Source organism: Capsella rubella, unplaced genomic scaffold (assembly GCF_000375325.1).
Source record: "Capsella rubella cultivar Monte Gargano unplaced genomic scaffold, Caprub1_0 scaffold_7, whole genome shotgun sequence".
Classification (NCBI taxonomy): Eukaryota; Viridiplantae; Streptophyta; class Magnoliopsida; order Brassicales; family Brassicaceae; genus Capsella; species Capsella rubella.
Genome location: NW_006238917.1, coordinates 1,655,808 through 1,683,542, shown reverse-complemented (window position 1 = coordinate 1,683,542; position 27,735 = coordinate 1,655,808). Strand labels below are relative to the sequence as shown.

General features: G+C 38.4%; 6 protein-coding genes across 8 annotated transcripts; 3 read left to right on the top strand and 3 right to left on the bottom strand.

The window, feature by feature from the left end:
• Nucleotides 1-23: 23 nt before the first annotated feature.
• LOC17880551 (phospholipase D delta) lies at nt 24-4,208 on the bottom strand. 2 transcript variants are annotated; one of them, XM_023778085.1, is made up of 10 exons: nt 3,121-4,207; nt 2,833-2,949; nt 2,545-2,739; nt 2,154-2,459; nt 2,001-2,069; nt 1,717-1,864; nt 1,388-1,536; nt 1,136-1,285; nt 801-1,001; nt 24-559 (listed from the first exon to the last, which is right to left on the bottom strand). In XM_023778085.1, exons 1-10 carry the CDS (start codon nt 4,060-4,062, stop codon nt 263-265), a joined length of 2,574 nt encoding a protein of 857 aa, XP_023633853.1. In that variant the 5' UTR covers nt 4,063-4,207; the 3' UTR covers nt 24-262. The 2 variants fall into 2 exon arrangements, with proteins under 2 accessions (XP_023633853.1, XP_006285074.1); XM_006285012.2 differs by having other exon boundaries at nt 2,545-2,949; nt 3,121-4,208.
• A 699-nt stretch (nt 4,209-4,907) lies between these two features.
• LOC17879200 (DNA-directed RNA polymerase II subunit 1) lies at nt 4,908-12,471 on the bottom strand. Its single transcript, XM_006282928.2, has 14 exons — nt 12,158-12,471; nt 11,677-11,940; nt 11,265-11,567; nt 11,025-11,183; nt 10,724-10,885; nt 10,423-10,643; nt 10,150-10,291; nt 9,725-10,060; nt 9,350-9,636; nt 8,976-9,234; nt 5,832-8,893; nt 5,666-5,737; nt 5,347-5,546; nt 4,908-5,256 (listed from the first exon to the last, which is right to left on the bottom strand). Exons 1-13 carry the CDS (start codon nt 12,239-12,241, stop codon nt 5,381-5,383), a joined length of 5,517 nt encoding a protein of 1,838 aa, XP_006282990.1. The 5' UTR covers nt 12,242-12,471; the 3' UTR covers nt 4,908-5,256; nt 5,347-5,380.
• Nucleotides 12,472-13,475: 1,004 nt separating this feature from the next.
• LOC17878169 (probable prolyl 4-hydroxylase 8) lies at nt 13,476-15,472 on the top strand. Its single transcript, XM_006285480.2, has 8 exons — nt 13,476-13,788; nt 13,872-13,968; nt 14,214-14,311; nt 14,398-14,495; nt 14,609-14,738; nt 14,820-15,007; nt 15,089-15,188; nt 15,262-15,472. The coding sequence occupies exons 1-7, from the start codon at nt 13,592-13,594 to the stop codon at nt 15,160-15,162; spliced, it is 882 nt and encodes a 293-aa protein (XP_006285542.1). The 5' UTR covers nt 13,476-13,591; the 3' UTR covers nt 15,163-15,188; nt 15,262-15,472.
• Nucleotides 15,473-15,867: 395 nt separating this feature from the next.
• On the top strand, nt 15,868-17,478 carry LOC17880753 (probable prolyl 4-hydroxylase 11). The gene is made up of 6 exons (XM_006285784.2): nt 15,868-16,176; nt 16,481-16,578; nt 16,681-16,778; nt 16,935-17,034; nt 17,137-17,288; nt 17,396-17,478. Exons 1-6 carry the CDS (start codon nt 15,868-15,870, stop codon nt 17,476-17,478), a joined length of 840 nt encoding a protein of 279 aa, XP_006285846.2.
• A 259-nt stretch (nt 17,479-17,737) lies between these two features.
• On the bottom strand, nt 17,738-23,123 carry LOC17877899 (aconitate hydratase 1). The gene is made up of 20 exons (XM_006285901.2): nt 23,005-23,123; nt 22,731-22,835; nt 22,406-22,566; nt 22,200-22,292; nt 21,921-22,106; nt 21,649-21,810; nt 21,352-21,496; nt 21,096-21,238; nt 20,955-21,011; nt 20,783-20,862; nt 20,623-20,698; nt 20,205-20,390; nt 20,050-20,117; nt 19,843-19,961; nt 19,634-19,755; nt 19,447-19,545; nt 18,877-19,356; nt 18,426-18,524; nt 18,088-18,330; nt 17,738-17,996 (listed from the first exon to the last, which is right to left on the bottom strand). Exons 1-20 carry the CDS (start codon nt 23,006-23,008, stop codon nt 17,928-17,930), a joined length of 2,697 nt encoding a protein of 898 aa, XP_006285963.1. The 5' UTR covers nt 23,009-23,123; the 3' UTR covers nt 17,738-17,927.
• A 2,461-nt stretch (nt 23,124-25,584) lies between these two features.
• LOC17880822 (NEP1-interacting protein 1) lies at nt 25,585-27,285 on the top strand. 2 transcript variants are annotated; one of them, XM_006284263.2, is made up of 5 exons: nt 25,725-26,095; nt 26,294-26,472; nt 26,586-26,669; nt 26,763-26,930; nt 27,027-27,285. In XM_006284263.2, the coding sequence occupies exons 1-5, from the start codon at nt 25,939-25,941 to the stop codon at nt 27,147-27,149; spliced, it is 711 nt and encodes a 236-aa protein (XP_006284325.1). In that variant the 5' UTR covers nt 25,725-25,938; the 3' UTR covers nt 27,150-27,285. The 2 variants fall into 2 exon arrangements, with proteins under 2 accessions (XP_023634733.1, XP_006284325.1); XM_023778965.1 differs by having other exon boundaries at nt 25,585-26,095; nt 26,763-27,285.
• The last annotated feature ends 450 nt before the right edge of the window (nt 27,286-27,735 follow it).

The following is a 27,735-nucleotide window of genomic DNA, read 5'->3' as shown; positions in this document are numbered from 1 at the left end:
ATTATTACAGTTACACGTAACAATTAACATCATTAATTAATCAAATTATACCCAGAAGAAAAATAAAATATCCTCATATAGTTTTTCCTCATAGCTCACTATTTCTACAATTTGCACCCAGACAAATATTTGACGACAATCACAAAAGAATGTATGAAAAGAACAACACAGTTAAATGTACAACTCAAACAACACTTTCCAGCTATTTATTCAGGATCAGAAGAAACCCCCAAAATGCTGAAATTTGTATTTAACATTAACATTATGTGGTTAAAGTGTCGGGAAGAGCCATGGAATGAGCTCCAATGATCTTACCACCAACATCTGGGAAATTCTCGTAATCAGGAAGAGGGCTCACTTTACCATCTATGTCTACTTGTAGAGGATACTTTATTAAGTGACCTTGTAGCTCTGAGAATTCCAAATCTATGAATTTTTTCCAGTTTCCTTCAGAGATTTCGTTCACGTTCTTCACACATTCCAGATCTGCTGGCTCCACAAATTCATCTCCAGTTTTGCCTAAATGCTCTGCCCATAGTGACATTCTGTATCCATACACCTGTGTAGATTATAAAGAATAAAGATAAACATCAAACATCTTTGTGTGTTGTACTTTCACGAAGTATATATACACTGGTTCAAGTATCTAGAACAGAACACACACTTTCTCAACCTAACTTTTCATTTCTCCACTGTTTCTAAACCGGACACTAAAGATGTAGACTCTAATAGACACTTTTGAGATTTTGGTTACGGTATGGTGATGATGATGACAATGTTAGGAGGAAGGCAAGGCAAACCTGGCCACGTGGGTGTTTTCCCTTGTGAACCCATGTATGATGAGGTTGATAGGCGCCCATGGCTATTTCAGTATCTTTCGTCCCAGCCATAGATCTTTGGTTGATATTAGCAGATCCCATGAGTACATACTCATCATCTACTATCATCCCCTTTGCGTGCACATAAATCATGAAACGCTGGAACTTATAAGAATCCGACACCTGAAAATATGCAGTTAAAAATATCATAAGGAACTTGTTTCCACTGACACTACTGGAAAGTATATGTATTATTTCTTCATCACTAAGCTAGCGTTTGTCTGAATGCCACAGTTTTTAGTCTTTGAAGCTTATACCGCATTGCCATTGGTGGCTGGCATATCATCTGGAAGTTGCTCTCGTTTCCCAAGGCAATAAAAGTTAAGGTAATCGAGAGGATGAGCATCTGATTGCACCGCTTTCAGTTCTTTTGCTATGACATCATACATCATCTGCATAGTTTGGCTCTGCAAAATGAAAAGAACAAAAGAGGTTTGTTTCTCTTAAAAAAAATTGGAATCATCTATTTTCGTATCAGCAGTGATCTTACACTCAGCTAAAAATGTTACCTGCCAATATAGAATTTCTTGCACAGGGCCAGACTTTGGGTCGCCTTCAGGCCACAAAGGTATGACGACATATACAGCAAATCTTTCTTTAGCTCTGATTTTACTAACAATCTTTAGTGCCAACTCCATAGGAATAAGATTATCAGCTCCTACTCATTCAAGAAGAACCCAGAATCAGAAAATCAACGAAGGAAAGCTAAAACACCTTTCATTTATACAGATGGAGAATACATTTCATACAACAGTCATGTGAAAATATAGCCAAGCATACAAAACTAGTGAGCAATTTATTCCTAGTCTAAGAACTGTACTCAAAGATCAAGACGTACCAGCATCTTTATAGGAAGGCCAAGCATAAGAAGAACCCAGGAAATACTGATTCTCGATATATATGAAATGCTGAGCAGATCTGATTGTCTGGATATACGCTGTCTGGATGCTTTTATCTACAACAAGACGCTTGGCACATTCCAGATTCTGCAGTAAATAAATAATTTTGAAGATTAAGTAGTGCAATTTATACCATGTGGGAATTATAAACAGCAATCATATTGTTTAACTGTTGATCGTCAAGGAAAATTACTAGTAATAGCAAATAAGTTAATCTACCAACCTGAACCTCAGCCTCATCTTCATATTTTGGAAATCCTTTCACAGATCCTGAATCGATAGAACGAAACACCTGAAAGTCAGAAACCACATGGTTATATTAAATCAACAAAAATATGTTACATGAAAATATTGTTAGGAAGGAATCTGGAAGGACCTGAACATGCCAGTTCTCAGGATCATCTTCTTTAGAAACCCAAACACATGGATCGTCCTCTGGAACAATTGAAGTACCATCCTTCAAAAATTTAAACACTGGACTTAGAATCCACGATATGCGTCCTATCCGGATCAAAGCATCATCCTGCCAGTGAGTTTTCCCCTTTAAACGTAAGCTGAACTCCTTCCAACGTGTTGCCTTTCTCCATCGCTGCTCAAAGTTCATGAGAACATCATATGCCGCAGGCCCATCTATTCTACAGTGCAAATCATGCCAAGGTTGTCTTGGAGCCTTAGTACCAGTCTGAGGAAGTAGACACACAATACGAATCAGGAATAAAAAATATATAAGAGATTAGGAAATAACCAGTAAATAATTATATACTCACCGGAAATGTAGGATTGTGAAAATCATCCTTAAACACAGTGTCAAGATCGTGGAGTATCCTATGTTCAGGTGTGTCATAGCGGCCATCACAAAGATCTATACCTCCAATAAAAGCAGTAACCTTACGATTATTACCAACAGCCTGAGTGTCTACAAGAACACATTTTTGATGGTGCGTGAAGAGAGTGCCAACAACCTGGGAAGTAAACAAATAACTTAACCTGAGAGAGACAAAAAAAGAAAGAATCTTCCATGGAAAAAAACATATATTTAAAGAGTCAGGACTTGCCTGTTGTTTGAACAACCCAAGTTTACTGCTAGCATAGCGAGGTGACAATACACATATCACAGAAGAATGCCTGAAGAATTTCCTAGTCTCCTCATCATGTGTCCCCATAACTCCAGCCTGTAAAATGAAAGCCATATAACATCTTAATATCGAACATACCAAATAATCTGTCAAACAATAAATTCTCGTCACCAGAAACCTCAATTCTTTCACCACGAAAGCTAACATTGCAACAAGTAATTCTAAGGCATTAAAACTAGGAAAATTAATCGAAGGAACAATACTAACCGTGCTTATCCCGAACTTATCATGAGAAGTCTTATCGTCCCATACAAGTAGCAAAACTCGAACACCTTCCTCGGATTTGTATTTCAGCAATTCCCCAAGGGTCAAATCACCACCTCTTGGTAATTTCCTTGTCGGTTCCCTAACCAGCTTAATCTTATGGAAGACAGACCAGCCAACAATGTAAATCATGTGGTGAGCCTCAGATACAGCATAACATATATCTTCCCAACACTTGCCATGCTGATAAACTTTCCCGTTATCCAGCCCAATTGCCGGCAACATTCCGTCCATAACATGAGCATCCTGGTAAAGCCTCACCTGACTTCCTTTCCTCACAGGGAAATAAGTCCGTTTCACACCTTTACGCTCCGGATCTCCGGCGATTCCAGATCGGTAACTATGGATCTGGTCGAACGGAGTAAATTTCATATCGATGTAAAGAGCAGTTTCTTTCTTAGGCGGCTTTCCCGAAGCACCGAGTACAGGAAACCAACCAGAAATGCGTTCTCCCGACGCGATGTCTCGAACCGGGATCTTAGCCGTGCCAATGATTTGGGCACCGAAAACATCGTCGTCCTTGACCTGGAACTCGAGATAAGACAACGGATGCGCAATGGAAATGTTGAAACTCTCGTTCCAAAGAGGATCTTGAGAATTTTTCAAAACGCGTGTCCGAGCTAGAGTCGCCTGTGGGACGACGACGGTGACGTAAGGATCACTGGTGATAACCTTACGGTGGCTACGGATGTTTGTATCACCGGCTTCGCCTCGGTCTCTAGGATCGTCATCCGTGGCAGGTGTTGTACAGGAATTACAAGCGGTGAAGCAACGACGCATATGTTCTGAGAACATATCCATGTTAGGTAGCCTCCTCGCTTGGACAATTTTCAAATCGAGGTCACCGTGCAAAAGCATCACAGTTTCTGGTGATTTCTCCGCCATGTTAACAACAAAAAACAGGCGGATGGAATCAAAGAGGCTGAAGAGGAAGAAGCTAACAAAAACCGAAAACCCTAACGAACAGGGCTCGGTTGTTGTTGCTGCTGCAGAAACAAAAATGAATTCGAAACTTTTTTTTTTTAATTTTTGATTTTGTTCTTTTTTTGGTTAAATGGATTGAGCTAGAAAAGTTTTTTTTTAGTAAAAAAAAAAAAGAAAAAAAGATATTTATTATTTTAGGTGAAATGATTTGAGAGAGAAAGACAAAAGAAGGAAGAAGAAGAAGAAGACGGGGACGCGTGTAGGCACGACGAGGTGGGAGTTGTTTGCTCACTGACGAAATTATTCCGTGTAGATCTGCGAGAGTAGTTAGTTGCACACGTTCTTCATTTTTAGGATCTTTAATTGGTAAAGAGTGCCCTTTAAACTTTACTTAATTAGTCTTTGCGAAATCTATCGATGACGAATCTGATTTTAGAATGTTGCACCAATATTTTTCTAGGAAAAAATGGTAGTATAATAATGGTTCAAGTGATAATGATGATGTGACGAGGTCTCTTCTCTTCTCTGTCTTTGAACAAATAATTAAAAAAACTCGAGTCAAAAACCAGCGATGCGAATCTGAGATTCACCCACCATATCCATTTGCAAATTAAATTGCCGACAAAAAAAAAAAAGTATATGCAAATTAAATAAATGGGACTATCGATGAATCACATAAAATCCCAAAAACCCTTCTTTTAATACTGTGAATAAAACAAGAACTAAACTTATATCAGAAAGTATAGCCGTTTAAAGTGGTCACATGTCAATCAGAACTTGTCGGAGCAAAAGAGCAAAACTTCAAAAGTATTATCAAATTCATATCTACTCAATGAAGCAACAGTAGCATAAAGAATACTTTCATGTATTACAAAATGAACCGTTTCACATGTTTTACTTTCTGAAATTATCAAACACAGCAGAAAACTAAACCAGACGAAAAGCCTAAAGTTTATGATATGTTTTTTTTTTTTTGGTTATATTATTTTCTTTTGGGGGTGAGGACATGGCTTTATGGATAGGTTTAGAATAATATACAACTCACAAAAAAAAACGGATTTACTAAGAAAACCCTTCACAAAGTTTCCCAAAGAAGATCCCGTTTGAAACCGTTTCTTCCTTTTGGCAGCCTTCACCGTCTCTTGATTTTATCCCCTGGGGGTTACACGAAATACCACGTGCCTAAGTTGGTGAGCTACAAGGAATTTCAAAGCCAATGGTTCCAAGATATTTAGACGTTGTTACCTAAAACTTAGGATGTCTCTTGTCTCTCTCCCTTTCAAGGATTGCTTTTATCATTCTTACTGACATCTTTTCCAGTCTTGTCATTTTTATCTCCCTCGTGTGGGGTATACTGACCCGTGGAGGATGGTGAATAACCGGGAAGTGTTGGCGAGTAGCCTGCGCTTGGGCTGTAGTCAGGGCTTGCTCCTGAGCTGTAAGGGCTGAGACAAAATTCGAGAACAACAAACCAAGTTACACTATTTGCAGAATTCCAAATGTTTAAAGAGTAAATATATTATGAAAATTTTCAAATGAGCTTTGATGCGGGTAACAGTCAAACCTGCTGGGACTGTATGTTGGACTCGAAGGTGAATAAGATGGAGATGTGGGTGAGTATGATGGTGATGTCGGGCTGCAGAATTAATATTAAGAGTTAATAAATAGAGAATATCACACAATATCACAATGGATACGAAAAGCTTCATAAAGATATCTTTACTACTAACCTATAGCTTGGAGATGTAGGACTGTACGGACTAGATGGTGAAAGTCTTGCATTGCTGGGAGAGTAAGCAAGAGATGGGCTGTATTTAGCAGACTGAGGGTTGTAGCTTGGAGACGTAGGGCCATAGCTTGGTGATGTTGGACTGTAACTTGGGGAAGTTGGGCTGTAGCCAGGAGATGTGGGGCTGTATGCAGGTGAAGTAGGGCTGTAAGATGGTGATGTCGGACTATAGGATGGTGAGGTAGGGCTGTAAGAAGGCGATGTTGGACTGTAAGATGGTGAAGTTGGACTGTAAGAAGGAGAGGTTGGACTGTATGCAGGTGAAGTCGGACTATAAGCAGGTGATGTTGGGCTGTAAGCAGGTGAAGTCGGGCTGTAACTAGGGGATGTTGGACTGTAGCTAGGAGATGTTGGACTGTAGCTTGGAGATGTTGGGCTATAGCTTGGAGACGTGGGGCTGTAGCTCGGCGAGGTGGGGGAATAGGAAGGACTTGTAGGAGAGTAAGCAGGGCTTGTTGGACTATAGCCAGGAGAACTTGGACTGTAGGTAGGCGAAGTGGGACTATAACCAGGAGAAGTCGGGCTATATCCAGGTGAAGTGGGACTGTAACCGGGGGAAGTAGGACTGTATCCAGGAGATGACGGGCTATAGCCTGGAGATGAAGAAGGCGAAAAGGCCATTCCACCAACATATGGAGAAAACTGTGCATCTGACATTGGCGACAAACGCATATTTGGACTTAACAGGTAGTTCGGGGACATCATGCCTTCATGGTAAGGAGTCCCTGATATTGGTGAGCGAGCAGGAGTCATTCCAAATTCCAGACCATCCATATAGCTGGGTAGCTGGAGTTCAATTGCATTCTTCAGCATCTCATCATTCAGATACAGTTCACAGTCTCCTGTTCCAATTGGTGCAAGTTGACCCAGCATTATATTCTCAGTAACACCCCGCAAGCAGTCTGTCTCAGCATAAGCTGCAGCATCTAACAGAATATCAACTGTTTCTTCAAAAGAGCACCTCATCAGAGGCCCAGTGTCATTTCTATTAATACCATGTCGAGTGATGGCCATCAGATGACCGCGATACGTCATGGTATCACACAAGATGGCAAGATGCCGATAATTCACATAAGAGCCATCAAAGGATATCACAACACGGAGTTCATCCAACAAAGCACGGCGAACTGCCTCAATTCCGAGAACTTCAATAATTTCAATCAAGTGATTGCTTGTTGTCCTCTTTGGATCCACATCTTCATGGCACATAACAGCTAAGAGATTAACACCTTCTGTATCTAACATCCACTCTTCAGATGTCTTGAATCCTCCTTCCTCATCAAACCTGCTTTTTCTAACCTGTTTAATGAAAACTTTGTTGATGTCTGGAATACCCCTGAGCGCCATTTCTGTCAGCATGTTGCTCTCAATCTTTTTAAGGAAAACATCATCTTCAGCTGATTCATCTTGCATTTCTCCCTTTGGGCCTTCATCGTTCATAATACGAATTCGAAGGATCAATTTTTGAGCATTATCATCATTGAATATGCAAGTCAGGTCATCATCAAACTCAAGGTTGATCTTCTCCGCAATATCCGCCATACTCAATTTCTTATCAACCATCATCTCACGATTCAACTCTATACGAAGCAGCCAAGGAGATATTTTATCGGGAGAAACATCTTCATCTGGCATTTCATAGTAGGACCTCACAAATTCGAAGTCCTCTTCAATGATAGTACTCATTGGATCTGGGTCATACCAGACTTCCGTAGCTTGAGTGACACTCCTGAGAGTAGTATACTCCAAAGCACACTGAACAGTCTTAGCCCCCTCTTTTGATTTGCTAGCTTCCGGGGTAAGATAGACTGATAGGGACGGTGTTTTGATTCTTTTAGCTACATTAATAATTTCACGCAACCTGGGAACACCAAGTGTAACATTCTTTGCACTGACACCAGCATAATGGAAGGTGTTAAGAGTCATCTGCGTAGCAGGTTCTCCAATTGATTGAGCAGCAACACAACCGATCATTTCCCCTGGGGCCACTAGCGATTGTAAAAACCTTGATTCTATTTCACCAATGACCCACTCAAAAGCTTCGCGGCTGAGTTTGTATTCCTCCAATACTCTTTTACTAGCAAGAGTGCTGCGAAGCAAAATGTTAAAGAACAGTGTTGCATTTTTCTGTGCTTCCACACTCAATGCATCATCACCCGGAACAACCAACAGCCTCTCTTGCAGTTTATCTACCGCATCGACAATTTCAACAGGGTGCATATCCGAAATCTTGCGCAAGTCAATCTTGAAAGTCTTCTGCGCATTCCAGATATGCCTCTTGATATTAACAGGCAATGGCCAAGTACTATCACCATTTGTTGCAATTTCTGTCCCAAGTTGGAATCTGTCAGTCTCAAGTTTCTGATATTCAGCATCAAATACATCACGCAACTCCCGAATCCCTTTCAAGTCCTCCAGATGTTCATCACTTAGGTATGTAGGATTCCAGTTTTCATCGTCAATCTCATACTTGAAAGTCCTATCAAACTCCGATTTCTTCATTTTCAAGGAATCCAGCTTCTGTGATTCTATCCATACTGCGTCCATACCATCTTCCCCATAGAGAAATTGAATAACATCACCCAACGAGTTTCTGACTGTCCCATCATATTTAACCATAATATCCTCCATAGCCTTTACCAAACGCCTCTGAATGTATCCAGTTTCTGATGTCTTCACAGCAGTATCAATAAGACCTTCCCTTCCTCCCATGGCATGGAAAAAGAACTCTTGAGGTGTCAGCCCACGTAGGTATGAATTTTCTACAAATCCACGACTTTCGGGACCATAATCATCTTTGGTGAAATGTGGCAATGTTCGACCATCAAATCCAAATGGAATCCGCTTCCCTTCAACATTTTGCTGACCGACACACGCTGTCATTTGAGAAATATTAATGAAACTTCCTTTTGATCCTGCTGTCACCATAGCCTTAAGGTTATTGGTTTCTGCTAAACTCTTTTGAGCACTGCTTCCAGCATCATCACGAGCTTTGTTCAAGACCTACAGGGATATTTTATGAGTCAGCACAGAGTTCTGACAGAGCATGAAACGAAAACTAAATAATTATCCAGCCTTAGCATACTTGATTAACCCTGTTCTCAAATGTCTCTGTCATAGTTCGGCCGGGTTCAGGGTCCAATTTCTTTTCCTGGAACTGCCGGATAAGATCTTTCACAGCCGTTTTTGCATTAGAAATAGTTTCATTAATTTTCTCCATGGTTGATGAATCAGCAATTGTGTCACCAATTCCAATGGTAAAACCATTCTGCAGAAGCCAGTAATTGACAAGCCACTGAGTATGACCTAGGAATTTCCTGGCAGCATCAGGACCAACCTCTTCCCTGCAAGCCAAGATAAACATAAATTAAAACAAAAGAGCTCATGAAAAATGTGTGAGGTACCAAAACTCTTAAGATCTTGGTGTAACTACCAAGTAAACATAATGCAGTATCTTACCAAATGACATGCACGAGACTTCCATTAGATGTACCAAGGGCCTTTTTGCAAAGAGTTCCGGCAAGAAGTTCCCCTCTTTCAATTCGCACTTGGGTATCTCCCGGAGTTATAAATCCAGTCTCTGAATCTGAATGCCAAGCAGAGTACCTCAACAGATTTATCTGTTTTGGTATGATAAGATTAAAAACTTGTTTGCCAGTCCAAAGAGGACGTGGCTTCAAAATTGCAGGAGCTGGAACTTTCCCATCAAAATCTTCCCACCACATAAGCGTATTCATGAATACATCCTGTAAAATGAAAACGATATCAGCATACAAGTTTGATTTCTCCTCTCATCAAACTCAAATTTAATTTACAAGCAATAGCTATTGTTACCTTTTCTATGAAGGTATCTCTTTTAGTAATTTTCCGACACCCTAGAAGGGTATCCTGCACAATTCCCATCACAGGCCGATTCGCCTGGGGGGAGACAATACATTTAGGGACCATCATCAGCTCTAACACCTCCGCTCTGGTCTCAAATGACTGGGGTACATGCATGTTCATCTCATCCCCATCAAAATCAGCATTGTAAGGAGACGTGACAGACAAATTCAGACGGAAAGTGGAATATGGCATAATCCGAATCCTGTGACCCATGATAGACATTTTGTGCAGACTTGGTTGTCGATTAAACAAAACAAAATCGCCATCCTGTAAATGCCGCTCAACCTGTGACCAAGAAGGCATGAAGAATGATGACTTTCAGAAAAGCAACTTTTACACGTTGATTAGATGGAATAAAGAAAAGTAGTATATACCTTGTATCCAAGTTCCAAATGATGATCACTGCTCTTCTTAAGGTACCGAAGATCTAGCCTTTGGCCATCATCCCTAATTATATATTTCGCTCCAGTCTTGCCAGGTGGAGGATGTGGCCCATAATCAACAAGCTCCTTTAATCTGCAAAACTAACTTGTCAACAACAGGAAAGAAAAAACTTTCTGAAATCTCCTTTAATCTGCAAAACTAACTTGTCAACAACAGGAAAGAAAAAACTTTCTGAAATGAAAATTAGCACCAGACGTACTAACCTTTCAATATTATATGGAGTAACTGTTTCTGGGTATGTGAGATTCAGAGCAATACTCCATGGTACACCAAGTTCATCAATATTTATTGTAGGATCTGGTGTAATAACAGTACGTGCTGAAAAATCAACACGTTTTCCCATCAAGTTTCCTCTGATTCTACCTTCCTTTGCCTTCAGCCTACTACATATTGACTTAATAGGCCTCCCTGATTTTTGAGTAGCCTGAAGAAATAAAGCCAACCCAGATAAAGTAACATCCATATGTATCATACCAGATATCTGGAAGGATACAAAAGCATTACCCTTGGCTGTCCAGGCAACTCATTATCAAAATATGTAGCTATATGAAACTGCAAGAGTTGTGTAAACTCTGATATAATATGAGCTGGCGCTCCATTTTTTTCCTGTCTTTTCAAGTTCTCATTGTGTCGAATAATCATAGCTAGCTGATGGGTCAAGTCATCCTGCATCAACAACAAGCATTAACTCAGTAATGCAAATTAAGCTGCTATAGTCAAAAATAATAATGTAATATTATCAGTCAAGACTAACTCTGTACTAGAATAGAATCTAAGCAAAAGTCCTTAATAAATGTCGACTTACCTCACTTCTGGAAGTGGCGTCCATCATTACAGATGGTCTGACAGGAGGTGGAGGAATAGGAAGGACTTCAAGAATCATCCAGTCAGGACGAGCAAACTTAGGGTTGAACCCTAAGAGTTGGCAATCCTCGTCACTAATCCTTTTTAAAACACTCAAAACCTGCAAAAAATTCACATGTCATCAGATTACCCAAAACATGAAGAGGTAATGACTAAAATTCATTAGAAAGAAATGACGGACCCTATCAGCACCAAGTGTCTGTTTCCTTTCTGCAGGCTCTGGAAGCTGATCTGGCTCGTCAGTTTTCTTCCTTGTAATTTTGTACTCTGCAATCATCTTCATACCTTCAATAGTCAGCTTTGGTTGTTGTGCACCACATCCACCCCGGCTCTTTTTGACTGGTTCTTCGGTGTCTTGGCTGTGGACATCATCAATTTCATCACCACCATCACATTTGGTCTTGTTTTTGCAGGCATCGAGAATCTTCTTAAGCCTATTTTTGGGATTCTTTATCTTCATAGCCTGCTTAAACTTATGCTCCTCCTACATGAAAATTACCAACTGGATTAGTCCCAACACTAATACAGCCAATAAAGTTATAAATCTATCTTCTATAAGAAGTAAAAGAAGGGATACAGTCACAAATACATACCTCATCAGCTAAAATCTTGGAGCAATTGAAGCAAACACATCTCATGATACTCAATACAGTCTTCATAAAACCAACATGATACATTGGCTTGGCGAGCTCAAGATGGCCAAAGTGCCCAGGACACTCAGCCATATTAGCCATACATGTCTCACACTTCACCTTCCGATCAATCGTACCAAGCCGGATATCACTCAACCCTCCCACCTTAGGTTTACCCTTCTCCGTCGTCTCACTATGCTCAACATGTATAACAGACATTTGCCTCTGAAGAAGAAAAACGGAAACAGACATTAGAAACCAACCAACTATTCACAATTTCCTACTCGTGACTTCCAATTAAGATGAATAGATTGAAAAGAACATGCTCCCCAGCTAAACCAATCGAATTCTTTGATTTCACTCTAATTACCCCGCCGGGGAGCAATGAACTGAAAAGAGCTAGAGAAAGCGACAGAGAGAGAGAGAGAGAGAGGAACATTACGATCTCATCGGGGCTGAGTATACCAAACTGGACCACCCGGACTTTGGAGACCTCGGCCGGAGAGAACGGAAATCGTGTATCCATGGCGGCTAAACTCCGATCAAAGACGAATCGAAAACCCTAGAACGTGAATTATAAAGAGAATCAAAAATCGAATTAAACCCTAGTTGCGTTTCCTCTTTGCCAAATTGTTTGAATCCGTGAAGTCAGTTTACAGTTACTTTAGCTAATTTGTTTTGTTTTCGAGTTTTTTTCCCTCTCTGGTTTGACGCGACCAGATCTGGATATCTCTCGTCTCTGACGAAGAGAGATGAGCAAAAGAGAACACATCCATACCCTAAGCCTCTATTTATAGAAGAAGAGGCGACTCAGAGGTCGGTTTTTGTTAATCGGGCCGTAACTATCTCAGGCCCAATTAAAAACAACTACATATACGGTTTGTAACGGGCCTGCGTCGGCGCTGGCTAAATCAATCCTATTTCGGTTCATATCGGTTCAGTTGTGTATCTTTCGGTTTGATATATTTGTTTATAGCTACTAGTCAAAAAATAGTAGAACAATTTCTGAATGCATGTTACATTTATTTCACCAAAATGTTTGGTGGACTGAGAAAATCTAAAACCATTGAAGTTTCTATTTAATTAACTGCTAGTGGCCAAATCTATAAAGGAAGAGAGGTCCCAAAGCTAAAACTAATCTAATCTGTAATCTATATGCATGCAACGTTTAATTCTCTTCATGTAATCTTCAGAACAGAAGATACCTAACTCCTTAAATATTCCCCAAGGGTAACGCAAACTAAAATATTAATGAATCAACCAAATCATTTCACTTTTTTTTTTGCTGCAATGAAGTGGAAAAAAAAAAAAAGCATCAATTAAATTAATGCTTATACTGAACTAAGGTCATCATTATAGGGGGTGTAAGATCCCCCTATAATGTTGCTCTAACTAGTTCTATTTTACATCTGTCTACCTTTTTTAACATAATATTGTCATCGTAGTTATTGGCACCAACATTTATGTGTAGTCATGTTCAATTTGTGGTTTATATTTATACGAGTTTAAATCTAATAATATGCGTTGGGAGTTGTATACTATACGAGAATTTTTTTTTTTTTTTTTTTAAGGATTAGTGAATGATTTGCGAGTTATATATAACAAGAAAAAATTACTGTTGTTTTTTCAAAGTAGGGTGAGCTCATAATTACATCGATGCACAGTCCAAACTCTAAAGTCAAGTTGTGCGAAGCTAGCCAATCTGTTTCCGTATATAATAGTCACGATAAGACGAAAACAAAGCAACCAACAAAAAAAAGTGTACTTTAGCTTTCATCTTCGAATGCATGTTTTCATGTAACGGTGTATTGTTCTTGGTCTTTCCGATTTAGTTATCTATCTAGGATTCCTCAAAATTTGTCGAATCAAAACAAAAATGGCGAAGAAACCGAAGCATCTCCGTCATCAGCCGCCACGTAAATCTTTATCGATGCAAGCTTTCACAGTTCTCGTACTTGTACTTTTCGTCATTCTGATCCTTGTCGGTCTCGGAATCCTTTCACTACCCAGCATCAAGAAGAACTCATCTAGGCCGATGGATTTGACCACTATTGTACAAACGATCGAGGAGAGGTTAGGGATATATATGATGTTTTTGTGTGTTTTTATGTGTTACATTAAAGTGATTTAAAGTAATCTCTTTTGAATTCATTAAGTAAGGAGAGTTATGGAGATGAAGAAGACGGTAATGGTGATGGATGGCTCGAAGTTATCTCGTGGGAGCCTAGAGCTTTCGTTTACCACAACTTCTTGGTATTTTTTTCCGATAAAGTTCTGTTTAAAATGCTTCAACATCGTCATATGCTAGTTCATATATATAGTTTTAATTAAGTGTTTCTTGTTAGACAAGCTAAGATATTAACATGTAGTATTTGTATTTAGTTCTTACTCATTTAGTTATTGACTTTCATGTGTTTAAAATGGTATATACATAATTTCAAAAGTTTGGAATTTGATCTTTAGGCTTTGTTTTTTTTTTCTTTCTAAAATTATGTAAGACAAATGAAGAATGTGAGCACTTGATAAGCCTCGCAAAACCTAGTATGGTGAAGTCAATGGTGGTTGATGTGAAAACCGGAAAGAGCAAAGACAGCAGGTTAGTGTGGTCCTTTTTCCCCCTTCATGCTTAATTTTGGAAACATTTTGAGAATTCTTAATCTCCATATATTCTTCATTGTGCAGAGCACGAACCAGTTCAGGAACTTTTCTTAAAAGAGGACAAGACGAAATCGTGGAAGATATTGAGAAGAGGATTTCAGATTTTACCTTCATTCCTATAGGTATGTACATGTCTTCCGCTTTTAATTGTATCTAAATCTTAGTAAAAGTTCATGAGACAAGGAAACGACAAATTCAGCTTTGTCGAAATGTAGTTAACGTAATGTAATTGCAGAACATGGAGAAGGGCTACAAGTTCTCCACTATGAAGTTGGGCAAAAATATGAACCTCACCACGACTACTTCTTTGATGAGTTCAATACCAGAAAAGGAGGGCAAAGAATTGCTACGGTTCTTATGTACCTGTACGTAACCATAAAACCCCTTAATAACAATCTTTCTTGTTAGGTAATCTTCTGCCTTAATTTGAATATTGTAATACTTAGCTCGGACGTTGAAGAAGGCGGCGAAACTGTTTTCCCTACAGCCAAAGGAAACATTAGTGATGTCCCGTGGTGGGACGAGCTCTCAGAATGTGGTAAAACAGGACTCTCTGTTTTACCAAAGAAGAGAGATGCTTTACTCTTCTGGAGCATGCAGCCTGACGCGTCTCTAGACCCTTCTAGCTTGCATGGTGAGAGAGAAAGAGTCAGATAGATATATTGGCAATGAGATAATTAGTAGAGATCTAAAACCATGTATTTGATTGATTCAGGTGGTTGTCCAGTGATCAAAGGAAACAAGTGGTCATCAACTAAGTGGTTTCACGTTCACGAGTACAAGGCATGAATAAAAAGAAGATGGCTTTTGAAGAGGTAACCTCTTAATCTCACTTTACTTCACTTGTATCTAACTCAGATTGATTTAATGAATTCTCTTCTTTTGCAGGTTTCTACGATCTCACCATACTAGTTTAATTTGTGTATCATTGTCAATTTCATCCTATTACAGTACGTCTCTCAAGAGCACCACTGCACCAGCAAAATCACCTTCTGGCCTTTAATTAAAATTTTGTATTGCTACACATAATAATAAATCTCATGTATCCATTATCGATCCCTCGAATTATAGAACACAAGCTAAGCCATAACCATTCAAAGCTATCCATCTTCGAGAACACACAGTAATTAAATAGCAACTTAACAATAGAAACTTTACGAAAACTCTAATTATAAAAAACATCGATGGGAATTAAATTTAAATTCCTATTTAATAAACTCTCGAGAATTTGTTTATTTCCTTTTTTCTGGACAAGTGTCACTATCTCAGCTGCTGACAGTTCATATTTTAACTTAGTTTTTTTTTTCCTTTCTTGATAATGATTTCCAAATTCGAGTTGTTGTATTATTGGGTTTTTCCTATGCGATTTGTATAAAAAGGATCTAGAGAGTTTGTATTTTGTAAATACAGTCAAGAAAAAAAAGAGCCCTAAATTCGTTTGCTCTCTTTTTTAGTTCATCATCTGATATTATATACTTGTGTGTAGCGAACTCAATGTCTAAGTCGACGTCACAGTCTACCATACTGTATCTGAGGCAGAAGTTGAACGGGCTGAAGATACATGAATCATCGGATCTTCTGGAGCACATCAACACGTTCGAAGAATTAGTGGGTGATCAAGTGTGTGTGGATGTGAAAATTGAGGACAAAAACAAGGACATGATCTTGTTCTGTTCTTTGCCTCCCTTGTTGACAGCAATTACGTGTAACATTAACGCTACTAATTCGCTGCGCTTTCCTCAAGAGCGTTGGCTCGAGATAATCTCGAGGGAGCCTAGAGCTTTCGTTTACCATAATTTTTTGGTAAATCTTTTGCTTTTTAATATGGGATTAAAAATATATAATTTTAAATTTGTTATATATATATGCTTCATGAGAACTTAACAATTAATATCTTCATGCTAGTTTGGATGTTTCTTGTCAGCCAAGGCTAAATAAATTACAACTTGTTGTTTGCTAGCTAGAATTAATTTCCCATGCTGTAATTTTGCTTAGATCTTTACTTACTCCTCTAGTAAAATCACTTAGGGAACATATTTCTCTCGCATGATTTATATGAACATGTTCAGGATCTCATCTTAGGCTCTCTTCTTTATATTTTTGTAAGACAGATAAAGAATGTGAGCACTTGATTAGCCTTGCGAAACCTAATATGGCGGCGTCAAAGGTGCGCGACACGATAACTGGACGCGGTATAGACAGCAGGTTATTTACTCAGTTTTGTTATGTTTTTTTTCTTGTTCTGTTGTTCCCTCTTTAAGTTTAATTGGGAAAGATTTTGAGATTTGGAAAGATTTTAATATGCAGCTCACGGACGAGCACAGGAACTTTTCTTAGAAGTGGAAATGACAAAATCGTGAAAGACATTGAGAAAAGGATTTCAGAATTCACCTTCATCCCTGTAGGTATGTGTAGGCTTCTTGTTCCAAGTTCGGATTTTCTGACCAAACAACCATTACACTAGGTGTCTTTTTTTTTTACCAACGACGTTGTTACGTACAGCGTACTCTTCATTATTATCTTGCTAATCTTTTATTGGAGTTGATTTAATGAAAATGCAGAAAATGGAGAACCGCTTCAAGTTATCCATTATGGAGTTGGGCAAAAATTTGAGCCTCACTTTGACGGATTGCAAAGACTTGCTACTGTTCTTATGTACCTGTATGTAAACCATACAACCCCTTATTAATATATAAAAGAATTTACAATTCCTAAGTTTAATCTTATTTTTTCTCATCCTACTATATATGCTATAATATATAGCTCGGACGTTGATGAAGGCGGCGAAACAGTTTTCCCTGCAGCAAAAGGAAACATTAGTAAAAGAGGACTCTCTGTTAGACCAAAGAAGGGAGACGCTTTACTCTTTTGGAGCATGAGGCCTGACGGGTCTCAAGACCCTTCGAGCCAACATGGTAAGAGAGAAAGAGAAAGAGAGGATACATTGCCTTTCTTTAGTTAGCGCCCTCTAAATCGTAACATACCCTATGTAAATCAAAAACTTGTGTGTTTGATTGATCAGGTGGTAGTCCGGTAATCAAAGGAAACAAGTGGGCATCAACTAAATGGCTACACTATAAAGTGTTCAAGAATACTATATTTTAGCTTCTAGAAGGTAAGCTCTTAACATCACGTTAATCATGGATCATTCCGATTGTCTCAGATTGTTTTAAATTTTCAATGTTTCTGTCGCCATTTGCAGGTTCCATAGTTTCATTCTTTTCTTCATATAAGAGTATGAAAACATCATTTATATTTGTTGACCATTTGGCAGACTTATGTTCTATTAATGCGTTTCCTTTGGAGCAATACTCGCATAAAATATATGAAAATGTAAGTTCATAGGTAGTACTTCTCAAAACAAAGAAACAAAAATAAGAAAGACTTCTCATATTTATTTCAAATTAAAAATGACTGCTGAAAATGGTTCCAACTGACTATAGCCAAGAAGCAAAATATAAAATTTAACAACAATTCTCGTCCTCCTCCCTGAAAACATTTTTATTACAACAAACCTTTTGGATATAACGCAAGTTTCTCCTGGCTTATGAGATTTATTGTTTGATCAGATTCCTGATTACGTATTGCAATATCCCTCCGTGATTGAAATAAGCCAACTCCACCTGCAGTCCAAAGTCCTCTCATTCAAGACTGGAAAAAAAAGAAGCGAAAAACATATATCACAGAGAGATGAACACAATTTTCTAAATTTACCTCTGTGTCGAAGCGGAGTGTACATGTGAAAGATTTGCCATTGTTTGTGATGACAGTTACATCTTGTCCTGGTTTGATCTCACTAACATTGTTTGGTAGTTCAATGGTGTAAAGCTCCTGACCCGTAAGGCCTAGAGTCTCGGCATCTTCCCCTGTCTTGAAGCACAAAGGTATGATTCCCATTCCCACCAGATTGCTTCGGTGAATTCGCTCGAAGCTCTTTGAGATCACCGCTTTCACGCCCTGTCGTGGCGTACCGATTAAAAACAGCATAACTCGTGTAAAAATGTGTATTGTTAAAAACGAAAAAAGCCAAAGCATTTAAGCCAGAAATGTACCAGAAGCATTGGACCCTTAGCAGCCCAATCACGAGAACTTCCACTTCCATATTCAGCTCCAGCCAAAATGATTGTGTCGCGTCCCTCATTCCTGTATTTCTGGTACAGCACAAAAAGATAATAATCTGATAAGAACATATAGCTATGGAAACAGCTGTTTTAATCACAGATTCACAGTTGACCAAATCAGAGAACCAAACACTAAAACTTGCACCCCCAAAACAATATGCTGAGACAATATTACAAACTAGGCCTTCACTAAATGTTCATAAAACTAACTCACAACAGCTCTAATCTGCTACATTCAATCTTAGGCTAGGTACAGTAGACATATTGCTAAGAGTTGAGCTGTAGTACTCATTTAGGTTTATCGTAATCCTAACCCATCCTAATGATCAAAGAGGTAGAATTTGATGTTTTAGAAGGATCAGGAAAGTGGGTGAGTTTATACCAAGGCAGCATCGAAGACAGAAAGCTTCTCTCCAGTGGGAATGTGAACTGTTTTGGGGCCAACTTCTCCTTTCAAGTGTTTGTTCACAATACGGATATTGGCGAACGTGCCCCTAGCCATAATCTCATCGTTACCACGCCGACTCCCGTAAGAGTTGAAGTCCCTTCTATCCACACCTCGTTCCATCAAGTACTTAGCCGCAGGACTGTCCTTGTGGATGCTACCAGCTGGTGAGATGTGATCAGTGGTGATACTGTCTCCGAAATTGAGTAAACAGTAAGCATCTTTCACACCATGTGGACCGGGTGGAGACATGGTCATGCCCTTGAAATAAGGTGGCTCGTGAATGTAAGTTGATTCCGGGTCCCACTCATAGAGAGTGCCTGATGCGACAGATAACTGATTCCACATGGAATTCCCTTTGGTGATTGCTTCATATGTAGCTTTGAACATATCAGGAAGGACACTAGATTGAACAACCTGCAAAATTGAAAACAAAAAATATGACATCCTTTCCAATTATAGATTCTCTTGTTTTTGTGTATGCATGAGCATCATGTATTTATTTACCTCGGCCACTTCTTTGTTAGAAGGCCAGATGTCCCTGAAAAATATCTGTTTGCCATCTTTCCCAGTTCCAAGGGGCTCTGTCTCAAAATCAATGTTAACCTACAAGAGTATATATGCGATTGATTCAGTGCTTCATACATGAATGCTTAATTGTTGAGTAACGGTTTTAGAGTTAGCATTAACATACAGTGCCAGCCAGTGCATAGGCTACAACAAGTGGCGGGGAAGCTAAATAATTTGCTCTTGTTAACGGATGGACACGTCCCTCAAAGTTTCTGTTCCCGGACAACACAGCGGATGCCACCAAGTCTTGTACACATATGAGAAATATTTTAGTTTCACCTTCGAAAAATTCAAGTAAAGAAGCATTACATCATTAACTACGTGAGGACATACCATTATCAACTATTGCTGAAGCCACGGCTTCATGAATATCACCCGAATTTCCAATGCATGTGGTGCACCCATAACCAACTATACTGAAGCCGAGCTGATTTAAGTACTGCTGCAAGCCACTGCAGGACTTGAAAACTCAGGACCACCGTAATACAAATAATAAAGAGATAATTAACAAAAAAACATTCAACGGTGTATCTACAGTACCTCTTTGCCAAGTACTTTGTCACAACTCCAGAGCCAGGAGCTAGACTAGTTTTAATCCATGGCTTAACCTGATAGTTTTCAAACAACTCTATTATTTCCATTGTACAGAAAACACGATCACACAAAAGAACACAGCAGAAAGGACGATTCCAAACCTCCAGTCCTAGTTCACAGGCCTTTTTTGCAACCAAGGCAGCGCCAAGCATTACACTAGGGTTTGAGGTATTCGTGCAACTGGTGATTGCTGCTATAACAACATCTCCATGTCTAAGATGTGCTGGGGTCCCGTTAAAATTGAACTCTGCAACCTTACTCTGTGCTTCTTTTGGTACAGCAAAACCCTGAAAATAGTATGGATAATTCACTATGTCAAGTTATAAACAGAAGTGTTGCAGGACATAGTTTCTTACTGGACCCGCTTAATAACTGAAATACCTCAGCATAATACCTACTCTTGTTTTAAAACCATAGTAACATTGTCTAGACGTGCCATAAGTTTTCTACAGATAAAGCTTCTGGGACTGCAAACATTCACATAAGAAAAGTTTTCCGAAGAGAACAAAGAGTTCTAACCTTGAATCCTACTCTATTATCTAAGCAAGAATGCCAGTCCGCTTTCATTTCCCTCAAAGGAACACGATCGTGTGGCCTGCATTGGGCAAAGAGAATAAAAGTTTTACATAGAATACTTGAATAGATATAACATTTATGTTGAGACATTCACTAATAGTACCTCTTGGGACCAGAAACACAAGGTTCCACACCCTCGAGATTCAATTCCAGATTTGAGGAGTATACTGTCTTACTCTCCGGCTGATATGAGTAACAAGTGGAAAATATGTTATGCGATATGATAGAAGAAAATAAACATAAGAAATGAAAAGTTACAGATGGCAAGATTTTACCTCACTGTAGTCCACAAACATCTTGTTTGCTCGTAAATAGGCCTCAATCATAGAGACCTGCAATTCAATTCACCAATCACTACCCTGATGAAACGCAATAGCACACTAAAAATTATGTAGATTTGGCATGCATCCCCTTACAGTGTCATCGCTCCTGCCTGTCAACTTGAGATACTGCAAAGTGACATGATCAACGGGGAAGAATCCCATGGTTGCACCGTACTCAGGAGACATATTTGCAATTGTAGCACGATCAGCTAAAGACAGCTCTCTCATTCCTTCCCCTGTGTATAGAAAGCAGTGGATGCATATGTGAATTACGCTAACGCTGTCAGGTACTTGATAAGTAAAAAAGTGATAATTATGAAATATGATATCATATTTTTCATGAATGTACCGTGGAATTCAACAAACTTTCCAACTACTCCATGTTTTCTTAGCATCTGAGTCACTGTTAAGACCAAATCAGTAGCTGTCATTCCATCTCTTAGTTTTCCCGTTAGCTTGAAACCCACAACACCAGGCAGGACCATGCTCATTGGCTGCAAAGAAACATCTAAATTCATGCTACAGTTTATAGTAGAAGAAACTTCAACAAAGTGTTTAAAAGGATCATCTCTAGGCAGCGATCCAAATTTAGAAAGAGTTCGGACAGTAAGCTCTGAGTTCTCGACCGAAAGAGCATCTAGTTTACCTGACCAAGCATGGTAGCTTCCGCTTCTATACCGCCAACTCCCCATCCAGCAACACCAAGTCCATCGATCATAGTGGTGTGAGAGTCTGTGCCAACAACACTGTCTGGGTAAAGAAGTCCATTTGTGTTGAAAACGACTCTGGCCAGGTATTCTAGGTTGACCTGTCAATCGGAAAATAATACTACTTAGTATATCTTGAATAAGCATACTATTATAAAAAAAAAAACTTCCAGCATCCAGACCATGTTGTATTCCCTGATCCAATACTTACTTGATGAACTATTCCAGATCCAGGAGGCACGACAAGCATGTTGTCAAAGGCATTGGAGCCCCACTTAAGAAAAGCAAATCTTTCTTTGTTACGCTGGAACTCAAGTTCCATATTTGCTTGCACTGCGTTCTCTGATCTCGCCACATCCACCTGAACCGAGTGATCAATGACAAGATCTACAGGGACCTGTGGATATCAAGGCCTTGTATCAAACCCTATAGCATACTACAAAAGAACACAAAGTATTATCTGATCTTGGTAAAACGCGGGGAAACCAACCAGCGGATTAATCTTATTAGAATCCCCACCGAGGTTATTCATGGCATCTCTCATGCAAGCAAGATCAACAACTGCAGGGACACCAGTAAAATCCTGAAAACGAACACAAAAAAAAAAAAACAAAAAAAGGGTATATTCAGGAAATCGCAAACTCTATGTCGTCAAGACTGCATATAGCACTCAAATTTCGTAGGCAGAGCGTCTACCTGAAGAAGCACCCGAGCAGGTTTGAACGGAATCTCAACCTGTTTAGGAGAAGTATTCTCCCAGTCAAGAATCTTCTCAACATCTTTACTCTTAACTTGAAACTCATCACAGTTACGTATAGCCGATTCAAGAAGTATCCTAATGGAATAAGGTAGTTTATCTGCATCCACCACAACATTTTTCTCTCAATCAAACCTCAAAAACAAAAATCTCCCTCCTCTTAATAGAACTCATTTTACAAGACCATAACGATATCTTCTGACATGAATCTCAATCATTTTCACCTAACGAGCATTTGACAACAATCAGATAAGCAAAACTCACCGATCCTAGGATCGTTCAAAGCAGGCAAGCTGTAGTAGTTCCCGAATTCGCCACCATCAGGCTTCTCTAACGCCTTCAGTATACTACGGAAAGGATTCTCGGAAGCTGAAAACGCATAGATCGACACAGTTAAGGTAAATCAAATACAAAACCAGATTTCAAAAACAAATACAAAAAACAAAGTTGGGAAAATCAGCATCGAAGAGAACAGGAACTAAGAATCATTTCCGATCGTAAAACAAAAATGGAGAAAGAAGATTAAAAAAATCGGTACCCATGGATGATGATGATACAACTCGAGTGAAGAAGCGAAGAAGAGATCTGTTTAAAGAGAGAGAGAGAGAGAGAGAGAGAGAGAGAGAGAGAGAGAGAGAGAGAGGGAGAGAGAGAGGTAATAAGCGGAGTTGGTGAGTCGGAGCCGATGAAGATTTTTATATGCAAGTTTATATTAAATATCGGACAGATCCGTGGTGGGCTCTTCTCGTCAGAAGTGATGGCTCTTTGATTTTTTTTCTTCTATTTTCTTAATTTTCCTTTTTGGGTATCAAGTGAATAATCGGATTTATCTTTCACAAACTTTCTAAATTTTCATGATTACGTTACTATACTGTATCTTGTTTCATGAATCCAATTTCTTGAAAGCTTTCTCAATTTCAACAACAAGCATATATCATATTTGTGACAAAATTATAAATGGATCAAAAATACTAATGTAACGTTCACCATTAATTCACCACCACCTTGGTTGTTTGGTGGCAAAGACAGAACTCGCCACCACCTCATCTGCATCATCAACATGTTCTACTAAATTTTGGATATGGGCTCGCTCCGTTCCAATTTCTTATGTTCTACTAAATTTGGGCCCAGTCCATCATTGTAGCTACTCTGTTGTTCGGTAATAGCCCAGCTAGTTTGATAACACGACGTCGTTTTAGTGCATGAAACGGAGATACTTCAGCTGAAAACTATAAAAGGATGAAGAAAAAAAAACTGGTGAATTTTTTATGAAGAAGGTTTGGGCTCAATAAAATTACTCACTACCCAATCCAGTCGAGGGCTGGAGTTGATTACTTGATATATAATTGATATATAGCCATAGTCATATAGGCTATACTTGTACTTGATTATGCCATGAATGTATTTTATTCTTAGCTATGCGGCTATGCCTCTGTATGTCCATCAATATGTCTGTTCAGCTAATCTATTAACTAGTACTGTAGTAGTTGCTTTGCTTCATCGTGGTTATAATATGTAAAACACCTTCTTACTTATCAGAATGTGATGCTTATGGAGTTGAGATGACGATGATTTTCATACGAATAAGACAAAGGAGCAGATGCGAAGTGGTCGCCGGGTTAAATTATCAATCACGCCAATGCAAAGAGACGCACCGGTAAAAATGTTGTAACCTGAGTCATCATGTAGATAACCTACCAGTCATAGTTATATCTTATTTGTTTATCTGGCTTTTTATTTTTCCACACTTTATATTATAGAATCCTCATTAGAAACTATTGTGTTTCATAGAAACTCACTCTCACCAGTGATACTAATTAAGCAAAATATCTATATCTTAACAAAGAAACAAAAAAAAAAGACGACATGTAAGTGACACGCAAATGTATCATGCATACATACGTTGTATATTTCAATTTAATTACTTATGGGACCAGCTTCTGGATCTGGATTCTGGACCATTAACCAAAATATATGTATACAATTTATTTTGGAATTATATTATGGTAGATATGTATATATTTTTTTTGTCAATCATGCTAGGGTGGATATTTTTACGAATTATATTGGAAAAAAAAATTAAAAAAACAAAACAAAATTGTAAGCTATTTTTAGTAGAAGCGGCAAAGCGTTATCTGCTAGTTTCAAGTAAAAATAAATATTATAATTTATGATTAAAAATGTGTATATATATATATATAACTCAAAACGTTTTTATATATATGAGACATCATTCTCTAAACAATTATGTCATATAGCAAAAATGGATCGGTGGTATTCGATCGGTAGACCATGATGAAACCAAACCAACGTTCCAAAAACAGGAGAGTTTTGGAACACAGAAACAAAATTGTTAAATGGCATTCTCAAGCTTCTCACACGTAAAAAATAATAGAACAAAGTCTCACCGGACCCATTTTGGTTTGGTATAACAATAAAACTATTGCTCATATTAGGGAACTTACTATGAAAGGAAAAGCCGAATCAAATAAGATTTTTAGATTTCCTCAATTAGTTAACATCTATAGAAATTGTTTTATGTTTCGTATCTAATTGTTTCCTCTCATTGCTTGCTTGTATTATCGGAAACCACCCTACCATGCATATGGTTTTCTTTTAGTCGGACAATCTAAAATATCTCCCGGGTTAATAGCTATAATCTAGTAGAATTTTATTAATTTCAATAAACTATATTACGTTTGTAATATATCGTATGAACGAAGCACCAAAAGGTCCAAAACTATGAACTCTTAAAACAAACTATGGGTTAAATTGATAACATAGGAACTCTTGAAAAAATTATGCGTTTAATTGATGACAAAAAAAGGTTATTGTGCTCGGTATGATTATTTTTCTTCTCTTCTACTACTATAGTTCTATTAACAAGCATTACATCAATATATGCAACAACGTTAATCAATGCAAACAACTATATTCATTTCTTTTCACATGAAAGTGAACTATAACCAACGAATAATTATTGTCTTAATCTGTGAATAAATGTTTCTCCGAATATTAAAATCAAATTATAATCTTATTTTCGCCGATGAGCTCTGTTTTGGGCGCTTAATTATCTCTCCTTAATCCCTGTCTCGTCCTTTGAAAATGATAAAAACTTTATAGTCGCTGTTTTCAACAAGGATCATGACAGCTAAACCCTAGATTTTACTTCACCCACTTGAGGTAAAAAAATATCAAGCAAACGACGACCCAAGCTTTTATTGCGAGTAGGCCAGAAGACATTGGATCTTCTCTCTTAAGGGATACGCAAAAAAAAAAAAACCCCATCTCTTTCTCTTTCTTTCTTCTACCTTCCCTGTCTCAACTCCTCTTATCTCTCTTCTCTTCTATAAGCTCCACTGAGCTCTGTTTAAGTTTAAGTTTTTTTTATTTTTTTTTTTTACCGTTTAGATCGTTTCGGGTTTTCTATATATTTACCAGACTTTAATCTTTGGAGTGTTCTGGAAACAAAATGGCATCTTCTATATTCCAATCTGGGGTTTGTCCTATCTCTTCGTGTCCCTCTATTGGGAACTTCATCGACCAGATAAAAGACACATGTCGTTTCCTCGTCTCTGCTGTTCTTGGCACAGTTCTCTCGGCGATCTTGACCTTCTTCTTCGCATTAGGTCTGCCTCTTGGTTTCTTGATTCTGTTCTTGAATGTCTCTCCTTTTCTTTATCTACATTCTTGAGATTCTCTCCCAATCTAGTCTCTGTGTAGTGCAAATCCGAAATTTGATAGAAGTTTTCTATGATTAGATTAGAATCTGCAACTTTGGGGTTTCATGTAGAGCTAAGAAAGTTGTATCCTTTTTGCTTCTTCAGTGGGCACATTGCTTGGAGCACTTACTGGAGCTTTGATAGGCCAAGAAACAGAGAGTGGCTTCATCCGAGGAGCAGCGGTTGGAGCCATCTCAGGAGCTGTTTTCTCTATCGAAGTCTTCGAATCATCTCTTGTTCTCTGGAAATCTAATGAGTCACGTTTTGGATGCCTTCTCTACTTGGTGAGCTTAGATCTTATAGCCTTTTTCGTTGAAGCTACTCCTTCTGCTCTGTTTTTTTTGTTTTTCTTTTTTTGGATTTGAACTTCTAATTTGATTCTTGATTATTTGTGTAGATTGATGTCATTGCTAGTCTTATAAGTGGAAGACTTGTGCGAGAACGCATAGGTCCAGCAATGCTAAGCGCGGTTCAAAGTCAGGTACAGTTTATCAGCTATGTATTATTATTGGTTATACTGAGATCCCTCTCTCTCTTTCTTGATCCTATTCTCATCTCTATTCTTACTGATCAGATGGGAGCTGTGGATACAACTTTCGAAGAGCTCTCGAGCATCTTTGATACGGGTGGCTCAAAAGGATTAGCAGGAGACTTGGTTAATAAAATACCTAAAATCAAAATCACTGGCACAAACTACTTAGATGCTTGTGGAAACAAAGACTCGTGTTCTGTTTGTCTCCAGGTTTTTAGCTCATTTTCAGCTCAAATAAAACCGCAAATTCCGAACAAAAAGTGTTTTGATTCTCTATCTTCTTGTTTTGTGTGTATCTTTTTGCAGGATTTTCAACTTGGTGAAACCGTAAGAAGCCTGCCACATTGTCATCACATGTTTCATTTGCCTTGCATAGACAATTGGCTACTGAGGCACGGATCTTGTCCAATGTGTAGACGTGATCTGTAATCTCCCTTCTTACCATCTGCACAGACTCTCTCTTCTACTTCTTCTTGTATGGTTGTAATATTGTGGTTAGTTTCATCATCAATATGTACAAAGAAATGGAAAAAAAAAATAAACAAAAGTTTTGTATTATAGACTATAGTAGTTGATCTTCAAGTTCAAACCCAGAAACTGAACCAAATCCATTAAATTCGGACTTTAGATTGTGTGTTGGTCTCACCAAACTTTGAAGTGATTGAATTTTCGTATTATTCTGTAGTTATGACGTGAAGGAAAGGAATTGAATTCTATGTGTGAATGTGAACCTGTAGCTCGTGGGCCTCCCTCAGGAGATAAAAAGAAAAATCATGCCAAATCACATTTCTTGATTTGCTTTGTTAATTAGCTCTTCTGAAATCAATACTCACCTTAATTACGATGTCAATTTTGGCAAGCGCAATTATTACGAGAGGTTTCCGTGTTGTAACTTGTAATTTGGGTATGTAGTCTCTACTCGTTAACAAAAGAAAAAGTCTATGTTATGTTGATTAGTCTCTATCTTTCTTATGATGCTTTGGTGCGCCTAATGACGAAAAAAAAAAAGAACAAG